We start from the raw sequence: 12,092 nt of genomic DNA on the forward strand, positions 1-12,092 counted from the left end.
GAACCCACTGCATTACAGCCCTGGCCAACTTGCCTGTTCAGATGGCTTACATGGATAACAGCTCTTTTAACCTTGGGAGGGTACTGTTTTCCAATAACGGGTGCCAAGATAAATACTCCGAAGTGCACTGAGTGAAGCAACCACCATCTATTCCTTGTCAAGAGATAATGCTCTCTTTCCCAATACAGCCTTGAAATGCACACTAACAGTTTGGCTCCTGGGTTGTTTATTTTCATAATCTTGATTTGGGGTAACTGAGAAGCAATGAAACACATACATTGCCATACTCCTTATAAATGCAGCACCTTATTTGAACTTGTTCAAAGCAGATGAAAATTGAAATGCTTACCATTTGTTAGAAACATACCAGACCCTTTTCAGAGTTTCTTTGTAAAATAACTTGACTCTGGAAAGCATGTGGGCTGGCTAGGTACACACACACACCCTACACGGCAGCCTCACAGATGCCCAACATACCCAGGGTCATGGTACAGGTTAGACTGCTCTGAAGAGGAACCTGGCAGTGCTTCACATTCAGGAAAAACTGCCTCAGGGAATCTGCCCATCCCTAAGTACTCAGGGAAATCGCACCCTCCTCTTCCTCACCATTTTATCTTCCTGTTTTGAAGGACAGGCTAAGTCCTGTTTAATGGACTGAGAAGGACAGCTGAAGATCACCACAGCCTGACATCAGGAACTCTACCTCTCACTGAATGATACTCAAAAGCTTCCCTTCAGCCACTCGAAGTGAAACACAGGCCATTATGTCTCTTTGTGTAAAAATGACATTAAAAAGGGGAAATCTCGCATGCTAATTTATAGACTGGCATTTTATAACAGCTATTTAATTTCTTTCTCAGTCTTGGCCATTGCAAAACCTCTAAGTCAAAACATCGTGTCTTGGGGAGCTCACGACCTAAAATTCTCTATCTAGAAGACACCGGAGGTCTCAACTCCAAGGCTCTTTCAACCAGCACCATGACTATGAAAGGTGCGGGGACCCAGATATAAATGCCACTCACTGCTTGACAGACGATGTGTGTTTGGATAAAGCAAAAGTCTATTTGTTGGCTTCTATGATGGCAAATCTGGATTAATGACAACCCTGAAACAAAGGATCCTGCTCACGTGAGAAGGTGCACTTCTCTAAGTTAAGCACAGCACACCAAGTCATTCATTGATCATCCTAAATGGGAGCACTAAACACTGACTGAGGATCAATCAAAACCTGAAAAGGCTAAAATCCCAACCTTGCACTCCTGTGAATATGTGCTTCAAATTGCAAGGAAACGAAACACCTGAAAGGGCTGCAGGTATTGGGGGAAATCACTTCACAGTTATTTCACTTTTGTTCTTTCTAATACACAGCTATGTCTTCATCAGAAACTGGAAGCTGTAATTGTGTTTGCCCATGCCTGACAGCTTTCATAATTGTTAGGTGGTTTGGTATTCACATGTTTGCCTAAAATCAAATATTATTAGAATAAACTAATTAATTACTTATTTAATTAATTAATTAAAACACCATGCTAATAGATCAAATCTAATAACCATATTGGAATAAAAATCTGAAGTCCACCTCCAACAAGAAAATCATGCCTATATTTTCATTTCCCTGTATTGTGAGTAGCATCTGTAAATCACCTAAGCAAAACAAAGTGGACTGTATCTGATAGGAAAGGAATTTTAAGAAAGATTTTTTTTTTTTAAATGAGTGAAAGAAGTTCATGCGAAAACTTAACTTAGTGACCGACCGTGTGTGAGTTTGCAAGTGTAATCAGATACTTGCCTAAAAGGCACATCCTGGTCGAAATCAACTGCCCAGAAAGATTGAAAACTATCATTTCAGAAATTTCAAGACTTTAAAAAATAATCTGCAGGGGAAAAGTCCAGTCACTTGAAGTGGTACTATGAATTAAGCCATAGCCATCATAGGCCGAATGCATTTCTCTTTGGGGATGCAAGTAACCGTGTTTATTCCACACAAATATTCAAGGGAATAGAGCCTCCTTCATAATCTGTAATGTCAGGCTTCCTACAGGCAGCACAGCTCGGTTACTCAAGTCCTAGTACGTGAATACTCCTTTTTAATTATTTAAAAGTCCATCGATTTCCACATTGATGAAAAGTCATAATTATAAAACTGGCTTAAGGAATCAACCTTTTACTTTGCTGACTCTGTCCTGTGGAAGGAGACATCAAGTTTACGTACTAAAGCCATTCTCTCAATAAATAGTTGATAACACAAAATCCTGGTTGTGCATTCCAAGAAGTGCATGCCTGGGAAGTGCTGCAGGAGGTGTCCAAGGCAAATGTCAATTCTTTTCTGGCCTTAATGGCAGAGATACATATTACCTGTCTTTCTGCTGTGTATTTATCATCACAATTCTGGAAAATGTAATGGAAACTCTCCGTTCCCATGAACTTTCACTCTCGGAATGCAAGCCTCAACAGAATGAAAAACTCAGTTCCTACCAAAATCCCCCTAAGGAGGATGAAATGAGAATCACAAAGGCTTGGTGTCTTTCATTGTGAATGCTAAAGGTGCAGAGCCTATGAGTTTAACAGCCCAGGTTCGCAGACCTACTGGAATGCTTCTCACTGAATCCCAAAATAGCGAGGTGATGAAACCAGGCCTCCCCAAAAGAACCCAGACAAAGCGCATTCTTAGGGGAGAATGAGGCGAGATGGGACAAGGGTTGCTGAGAACGCCAGAGTGAATGTGTCAAAAAAAAGTTAATTACAAGTTGAAGTGAATGGAAACCCCTGCAGTATCTGCCAGCTAGGCACAGAGCAGCACACCAGAACTTTTTCCCTTTCTGGGTCTTGCTAGGCTCTAACAATACTGAAACCTCTCGAGATTCACACTAACATTCAAGTCCCACCATCTTCCACTGTGTTCAGAAAATACCCAAATTTGCAAAAATATGGCTCACTGCATTTTATAAAATCAAAACTAACCCCTTTCATATAGTATTAATCAGTTGCTACTTCTGTGCTCAGCAAAGACCAAAAAAAAAAAAAAACCTGGGAAGGTCTGGCATTGAAAACCTAATATATTGTTGTAATATAAAGTAAGAAAAGCCATGGTAACAAACAGAAACAATTGAGGAAATAATTCTCCTTTCTCATGTGATAATGAAATATATTGCTAAATGTTGTGTTTACTCTGATGAAATCAGGAATAAAGTTACTATCTTATATTACAGTACCTAATGAAAACATGTGACCCAAATGACAGTTTTCCAAGTCTTTAAACACCTTAAAATAGATAGTCAATTTGTATTGAACTTCTATTTACAATACTTTACTTCGTAAAGTTTAGGCCTTACTGCAGAAATTACTAAACTCCCACTTTAAAATTGAATATACTCCATTGAGTCACAATATGAAGTGTCAATTAAAGAAATTACATAAAATATGTAAAACTACAATACATAAAATTACACAGTGGTATAGAGTACAATATTCTTAACTGAAAATCAAATTTAAATGTCCATTCCTTAAAAGTGCAATTACGGTCTATTACAGAACATGTTACTGTCACCTTTGCGTTCCCTTACTACAATGTTGCATTTTCCAATTGAGTTTGCTAACTTATTTTCAAAGTGTCTTAATTGGTAAGGATTCAGTGGTGATGGATAGATGCATAGAGCTTTGGTTTAGTGGAGTAATTCCTTGCATGAGTGGCCAAAAACTTGAAAAAAAAAAAAAAAAGCAAGAGAAGCAATCGTCTTCTTACTTTTCCAAATGATGTTATACTTCCTACACTGGAAGCATCTCAGATCTTTTCCCATTCATACTCTGAACTCTCTATACCATTGTTCTTTGCTAATTTTAAAAACACAATCATATTTGGGAGGTGATGGACTGAGATAGCCAAAAGATACTTGAAAAAATGTTTCCCAATTTGTCTAATATACCCTTCCTAACACTCATGAAAGTCCTTGCCAAGCAACCTGAAGCCTTGGGCATTTCAGAACCCCCAGAGCTGATGATTGCCAATCAAGGGCTAAAGCAGATACCCATCCTGGAACTTCATGCTGAACAACACCTCACCTGCCCCTTGCATCAGATCACAAAATACCAGGCAGCAGCAAGAAATGACAACAAAGCCATAAACAGCTGGAAATAATTTCACAATTGTCAAGCTGCAAACATGACAAAAGCAAAGCAAGGCTAGTGAATTCAATATCAGAAAGGATGCTGATGAGAAGGTAAGAGAAGCATTTTAGCTGTTTCCAATTTGCTATTATAGAATAACCAATAATAGGGTTGATGGGGTTTTGTGTAGTCTGTGTGTGCATGTGTGTGTGTTCCAACTTCAGAAAGAAAAAAAAAATCATATTTCATAGGCTTCCACCAAATGTGATATAGAAAATATATAAGGAAAAAAAGAGGCTCTGAAGAGATTCTTTCAGAGTTGCTACAACTAAAACATGCAGATGAGAAATATTTCTTTAAAGTTATACAAAATGTTCTGTTCTTTAAAAGCATAGGGAAAACACTCAGGCAATGCCACAGTCCAGAGATCTTCACACACAACATCTGACAAGTGGGCAAAAAGCCAAAGCAGAGTACAGACTGGGGCTGGTCCAGAGGACAAGAATGCAAGGGGAAAAGGTAATTCCTATAAGGAGGATCACAGGTATGTAAAATATCACCTTCTACAAAGGCATATCATAGAATCAAGTTTCTATCAACTGACTATTGAACTTCCCAAATTACAGAGGTGAGCAAACAATTTTCCCGATGGTTTCAAGGAATGTGGGCTACTGGAAATTTTTAAGCCAACATACCTTGTCATCTCACTGTGGGGTGATGCTTTATTATGATATTTGGATTTCATGTGAGAAACTGTTTCATATAATGTCCCCAAAAATGCTACTCTCTGAAATGGAATGCCATAAATAAAATACGTACTTGGTTACCAGGCAGCATGCACAACACATATGGTACGTTGGCCCAAAAAGCACATTTAAAAATGCTTAAAAGTTAACTTAACAATTTAAGCTGTTTATACCCATTTTCAGAGAACTATCCCCTCAAGGCCAACTTTATTTTCTATTTGCCAAAAGAGTATGTGAATTAATCCTATTGATTTGTTAACTTGAAATTCTCTCAAAGACTCTATTCTGTCCTCCCTGGCCCATTCTTTTTCTGTATTTCTTGGAGGGGAGAACGAAGGACCATATATCTCACAATGTAATTTTAAGCATAATGCTGCCTGTTTGAATTAAAATTGATGCAGCTTCTGATAAAAGCCTAATAATCAATTCTCTGTTCTCATTACTCTCCAGAATTATATGGATGCAGACCAATTTCTTAAGTTTGTGGACTACTCTCATAGGTTATTACTCGGCAGTGCAGCTGAGTGGAAAGATAACCACATTCATTCTCCTTATCTGTAATGATGTAATGCATCCCAGCCCTGGGTCTAGATGATTGGGGAATAATAGGATTGTACAACTGCAGGGATGACAAACAATAGTGCAGTGTCTTTCTCTGATACACTGAATCCCACTGAGCCTCCAATGCAAGGTGAAAGACATCATAAAACACGCACTGATTCTGCCCCTCGGATGAAGTTAGCATTTTTTTGGCCTGAGGAGCATCTGCTTTCACACTGAAACAGCAATACCGACACTGAGAGGAAAGCCATGCAAAAACACTCAATTTCCAAGCCCCAGCCAGGACAGTGCAAGTGAGTATCCTGCTTTTCTTTGTGTTTAGAATCAAGTGTCATCTAAAAATAACCGCTTGGTAGGGAAAAGTCACTGCACAGTACAATGCCAAGAAACCGGGATCAGAGACTCCTCTGATAACTGATGCAGCTCGGGGCTCACGTTTGTTTGGAAAACTAAATCTGCCTCCATTTTCTGTGCTGGAAAAATCATCGCTTCCTGCCACCACGGAAACCTTACCTTTTGCAGAAGCTGGGAACCGGAGTACTTAGCAGCGATGGATTTTATCTCTCCACCAAAAGCGGAGGCCCATAGCTTCACCCTACAGGGAGAAAGGGCACAGGAAGAAATGTAACACTCGTGCCACAGTCGACACGCACGCACACACGGGGCTATGGCTGAAGGAACCGGGCAATGTAACATTAAGGAAAAGGGGGAAAAAGATAGAAAAAAGCGCCTTCGCAGAAACTACCAGAGCCAAACTGCAGAGCGCAGAGCGGGAGGGGATACGAGGGGGGTCACATAGTTCAGAATGCGCAAAGTCTCCCGAGCTCTCCAAAAAGCCCAATGGGTTTCATTTGAACAATTACCTGAAGACTCGATCACCCAAAATGGGTATCACTGGTCATATACTAGTCCGAAGAAATTCACCCTTCCCCCTTCCCAAAAAAACAAGTGAGATGACAAGGTAGCAAAGGAGGTAATTAAAGGGCCCATGGAAGTTGGAGTCGGTAAACAGGCTCCAAACTTGGTGCTGTCACTTGAGGTGAGCCTCTCCAGGTCTCACTCGCCAACCCGAAGGAAGGGGTGAGAAGATCCCACCCCAGCATCACCGCCTCACGCTTGTCCTGAAAGGCAGGTGCGAGAGACCAGACCGGCAATGCCGGCGCCCCCGGCAGGTCCTGTCCAGCCGCACCTGCAGGCGCCCAAACTTGGGCACAGTAGGTTGCGGATGGCGGGGTCCCCTCCACGGGCGGCGCAGCACCCGGCACTTACACGGAGAGCGGGATCTGCTGCTCCGAGCGCACCACATCCCCCAGCGCGGCGTAGAGAAGCGCGGCGGCCAGGAGCGCCGAGGCCCCCCGGGACGCGCGGCGCTGAGAGCCCGGCCCGGCCATGCTGGGCTCTCTCCGACGCGCCGGCGGCGGCGGCGATGAGAGCGGCCGCGGGGAGCTGCGCCGGGCGGGCGGTGGGCGCGCTGGGTTGCTTGCTCTGCTCCGCGCCGCCCCGCCTGCCTCTCGCGCGCCAGGCTCACTTGGGGAGCAGAAAAAGGAGCGGGGTGGGGGGGAGGGCGGAGAGGAGGAGGGAGGGAGAGAGGTGGGGAGGGAGGCGGGCGCGGGAGGAGGCAGGGAGACGCGCCTCTCGCAGCGGCGGCCGCCCGGCCCCGCCTCGGCGGCCCCGGGGAGTCCGGCGGGCAGCGGCTGGAGGGCGGGAGGCGCCTCGCGGGCGGGGACTCGCAAACTCCAGTGTCCTTGGTCGCGGCGGATCGCGCCCTGCCCCGCCCGGCCCACTGCGGCCACCGAGTTCTTTACAACTCCGCAGTCCGCCGCCGCGGGCGCGACTCTCGGGCTGCCCCGGGGCTGGCCTCAGGCCCCGGCAACCCGAGCCGGGGAGGGGATGGGGGCGCCGAAGGGAGGCCAAGGGCCCAGCGCCCCACACTTTGCCAGTGATGGCTCCGCGTGGGCGCCGCGTGCTCCGACTGCCCCCGGGCCAGGTCAGGGCCCGCGGGGTCGAAGTATGAGGAGCCTGGAGGTGCCGCGACCCCCGACCCACGCCGCTCAGTTTCCGGGGTGAAGAAGCAGAGTGTGAGGAAGGGGCCGGCTCGCGGCAGCGGAGGGGGTCGCACGCGGGGCGGAGCAGGGTGGGATGGGACGGGGGCTCTGGCTAGGGCACCACTGCGTGGCCGCCCACAGCTGCTCCAGGGCCGCTGCACCCGAGAGGAGAAGGAGCGGAGGGAGGCGCTGCCGCCCGGCGCACGAGCGCGGGGTTCCGGCGTTGGCCCGCAGCGGAGCCGCCCCTGGCGCGCCCCACCGTGGGCCCGGGGCTTTTGGAGCTGCCCTCGCACCGGCGGGCTGAGGCCCGGGTCAGCGCCCTAGAGGCGAGTGGCAGCAACCGGGATGTCAAGGCTGAAAGAGGAAGCAAATGCGGCGCCGAGTCCATCCTGACCCGCGGGCACCCTTGATTTCGGGAGGAAAGATTTCCCCACAGGCTCCTCACGCCAGCCCCAGCCCTCAGGTCAGGAACCGCTGAGCGTCCGCGGAGGTGCAGTCTGGCCGCCCGCAGAGGAGGGGGCGAGGGAAAAGGAAGTCGGGGAAACCCCTGGGTGCGGGGAACCAGGCTTCCCCGCGGCCTCTCTCGTCACCTCCCCCACCCCGGCACCCAGCTTTCGGAGCCCCTTGTCCCCATACGAGGTCTGGGTGTGACTAGGAACTTTGTGGAGCCCTCGCGCGGGCTGGCGGTGAAGACCGACTCGACTGAGGCTGAGTCATCCTCTCCCGACCGAGCGCAACTCGAGTGACCCTGGCAAGCCGCGCGCTCCTGACGTTGCCGAGTCTCCCAGCGCTCCTGCCGCCTAGGTTCTCCTTGTTTGCATGCTTTTCAGCAACAGGGCCCTTGCGTTCCGCCCTGTCACCTGCCCTCGGCCTCTGCACCCTCAGGTTGCAGGGAACTAAGGGTGGGCTCCAGTGCCTTCTGGGTGGTGTTGGGCTAGGATCCAGGACGGCTTGCCTGCCCAACAATCCCTGGGAAAAGTTACCCCCGCAGATATTGGGATTGATCTCGAGAGTTGGCTGTGAGGGGCAAAGGACCGCTGATGGACCATTGGAGCTTTTTCCGAGTGTCAGCAGACCCCGGGCTCTGGTGGGCTTTGGCAAGTCGCGCTCGCACCTGGGGGAGCTGCGCAGGGAACAGGCCCCACCCGGGGAACGCCAGGTGCGCTCAGCCCACGGCAATGTCTACAATCGCTTCGGATGACTAACCGGTTATAATGAATTCTCCGCTTCTGTGCACACCTCCCGCCCATGAAAACGTGCCAGTCCTTCCCAAGCCCAGCCAAGCACGGCCTGACCCCAGGGCAAGTGGTCCGGATGGCTTTAACACTCAAATTGGGGACTGGGAGAAAATTAATTTTCCTGTCAGAATACAAGAACCTTTCTAAATGAATGCGTGAGTGAATGAACGAGTGTGCATGCTAGCCCATATTCCTAAGACTTCATCCGTTTTCTCTATAGTATCTATATAACAGTCCTTCATGCACTCACCCGTTCATTCACTCAATAATGACCTAGCATCTTTTACATGACAGGCACGGTTGGACATGCTGGGAAACCAGAGGTGAACAAATCAGGCGACCTGCCTTGTGGTGGTTGCACACTAGGAGAGCGACAGGCTATACCCCAAAAGTCATAATGATGAATGCATAATGATACACTTTGACCAGGGACCAACAATAGTATGTAGGAAGAAAAACTGCCTGTGACACCCTTACTATTGTTATACCTATTAACTGATGAGATAATATAGGTACAGAGAAATGAAACAGCTTAGTCATGTTTAAATAACCAGGTAACTGCTGGAGTATACCGAAGGCCAGTGGACACCAAGGTCATGACATTTGATAATGAAGTCATTACACTCTGCCAGCTGGACACAGGTGAAGTCTGAAGTTGTTTCAGAGCAACCTAAGTGTAAGAGAGAGGAGTCTGGGCTCAGGAGTTGCAGCCTCAGGAGTCTAGCCTTTTGAGCATTTATAACTGTCACACTCAGACCATCTTCGGCAGAACACAGCGCACATAACATTTAACATGGATCCCACAAAATGTTTCCTACTGTATTAATTTTTTTTTTAATTTATCTGATATTTAAAATTTTCAGGACTTGAAGCGTTGCAGAGATTTGGGGTCCTACCACTTATATAATCTATCATTTCTTCCAGAATCATAAAAATCCATGCCAAAAGGGATCTTAAAGCTACCTGGTCCTATACTCTTATTTAATATAGGATAGTGAAACTGGGATTTAGCCACTGGTAAAAAACCACATGGCCACTAAAAGAGGGGTCAGCTAATTTCAGGTCAGGGAGTTCCTATAGCCACAGCCAAAAGCATCTTTCAGTATGCCAAATGCAGCGTCAGGCATTGGGTCCTACTTGCCATCTTCACCCATGAACCTGAATCCAGCCAAATGAAACTTTCATTGGCTGAGCAGCACACTATCCCAATCCAGCAAAGGATCTTGCACTTAGTCCTACAACAAATGGCTGGTGGGGTTCGGACAGAAATGAAAGATGAAACGGGTGAATGTTTTTTAAAACTTTCTCCTGATCCCAGGGTAGAGAATGGATTCCCCAGGAAGAAACCCTTGCACCCGGAGCAGTTCTTCCAGAGGAAGAGCATTGCCCCTGGGGCATGTTGAACAGCTGGGATTTTTTTTTTTTTTTTTTTTTTTTTTTTTGTAATAACAACTAGGAGTTGTTCTGGCATTTAGTGGATAGGGGCAGGACAGTCCAAAGGAGGAAGAATTGTCCTGTGCCCCACAGTACTTATAAATATCCCACTGGACATTCAGGTAGGAGAAAACACACTTGCAACTATCTGAATCCAGAACTTAAATCCATTTTATATATAAATACAAAGACATTTTTTCACATTTTAAATAAACACTAAATTTTCTAGAAATGCAAACGCTATGTAAATAAAGGAAAGGTTGTCTTTTCCAGATCCTTACTAAGAGATTTTGTTTGCTTGGTCGGTTGGTGAAGTTTTTTGCTTTTTGTGGGGTTTTTTGTTTGTTTGTTTGTTTTGTTTTGTTTTAGTTTTTTCTATTTTGGAAAATCACCTCCCCCAGCAGCAAGGGTGCATACAGCTTTAGAGTCACCATTTGGGGTTTCTGTCTGTGGTTTGCTCTTCATAGTCTGCAGATAGGACTTTGTTACATTTTGCAGTTAATCTTGCACAAGCATTTCACATACTGAAATGCCACATATTTTATTATAAATTTTTCTCATTTTATTTCTCTTTGATATTACCAGATAAGGCATCATATTAATCTTGTTTAAAATTCTGACTTAGAGTATCTTGTGATTTTCTTATCAGGATAGTAAAGGGGGTGTAGAATCAAAATGAACCAGTAAAGATCTACTGCTCTAAATTAGAAAGGGACACCAGTTTAAAGGCTGTGATGTGGTTAATGGGGATGCAAATTGTTTCGCCCTAACCTACCAAAACAGCAAATGCTTGAACCTTTAACACAGCAATTCCTCTTCTGGGAATGTATATTACAGTTACTAAATGATGCAGATATACAGTTATTCATTGTCACATTATCACCAAAAGCACAAGACCAGAATCAACCCACCTGGCTATCAGTGCATGATTGGTTTAAGAAAATCGTGTAGCCACACAACGGATACTATGCAGCTGTTTTTTAGAGGGTACTTCCCACATGGGTGTGAAAAGATCCCTAGGACATACTAAATTAGTTTAAAGCAAGGTATATAGCAGTGTATATGGTATGTTATCTTCATTAGAAACGGGAAAAACAAGATTATACATTTGTGTTTTCTTGTAGAAACAATGGAAGATACATAAGAAACAATTATTGGTTATTAGCTGCTTGGGAAAAGAATGTATGAAAACAGAAGTGAAGGAGACATTTCACACTATACTTATCATGTTTGCATCATTTTAGTGTGGGGCCATGTGAATGTATTATTCAAAACAATAAGAACAGAGAGTCTCATAGCTTCTGTCGCAGCTCAGATAGTGGGGCCTAGGCTAAAGCTGAGGGTGCAGATGTTAGAGTAAAATGTAAGACAAACTAAAATCGTTAATCATCCCCCCAAAGTGGCTCTTACCCCCCTCAAGGTTCTGATCCAGGAAGTCCACATTGGAGCATGAGGTGAAGGGGGAACTGAGTTTCTAACAAGAGGATCCTGATGCCAGTGGCCATGAAAATTTTTTGTGAGCACCAGACTTCTCTTACACAAAGGATAATATTTTAGTCAGGCTTTTTGGTACTGTGACTAAAAGATCTGACCAGCACGATTGTGGAGGAGGAAAACTTTATTTGGGGGCTTACAGTCTCAGAAGTCTCAGTTCATAGACAGTAGTCTCAGTTCTTCTGGTCTGGAGGGGAGGCAGAACATCATGGTGGAAGAGTGTGGTAGAGGGAAGCAGCTCACAGGATCAGAAAGCAGAGAGAGACTCCACTCTCCAGATACAAATATATACTCCAAAGACACATCCCCAATGCCCGCCTTCAGTTTCCTACCCACCTTCAGTTACTACTCAGTTAATACCATCAAGTATTAATTCACTGATTGGGTTAAGATTCTCACCACCCAATCATTTCTCCTCTGAACTTTCTGACATTGTCTCACATGTGAGCTTTTGGGGGACACCTCACATC

General features: G+C 45.6%; 1 protein-coding gene across 1 annotated transcript in view; it reads right to left on the reverse strand.

The window, feature by feature from the left end:
- CACNA2D3 (calcium voltage-gated channel auxiliary subunit alpha2delta 3) overlaps positions 1 to 6,939 on the reverse strand; it is an 871,596-nt gene extending 864,657 nt beyond the window's left edge. The window contains 2 exon segments of the mRNA XM_079115690.1: positions 5,925 to 6,006; positions 6,681 to 6,939. Coding sequence (XP_078971816.1) covers positions 5,925 to 6,006; positions 6,681 to 6,802 — 204 coding nt within the window. The 5' untranslated portion in view covers positions 6,803 to 6,939.
- Between the last annotated feature and the right edge of the window lie 5,153 nt (positions 6,940 to 12,092).

Source organism: Sciurus vulgaris (assembly GCF_902686455.1).
Source record: "Sciurus vulgaris genome assembly, chromosome: 16".
Taxonomy (NCBI): domain Eukaryota; kingdom Metazoa; phylum Chordata; class Mammalia; order Rodentia; family Sciuridae; genus Sciurus; species Sciurus vulgaris.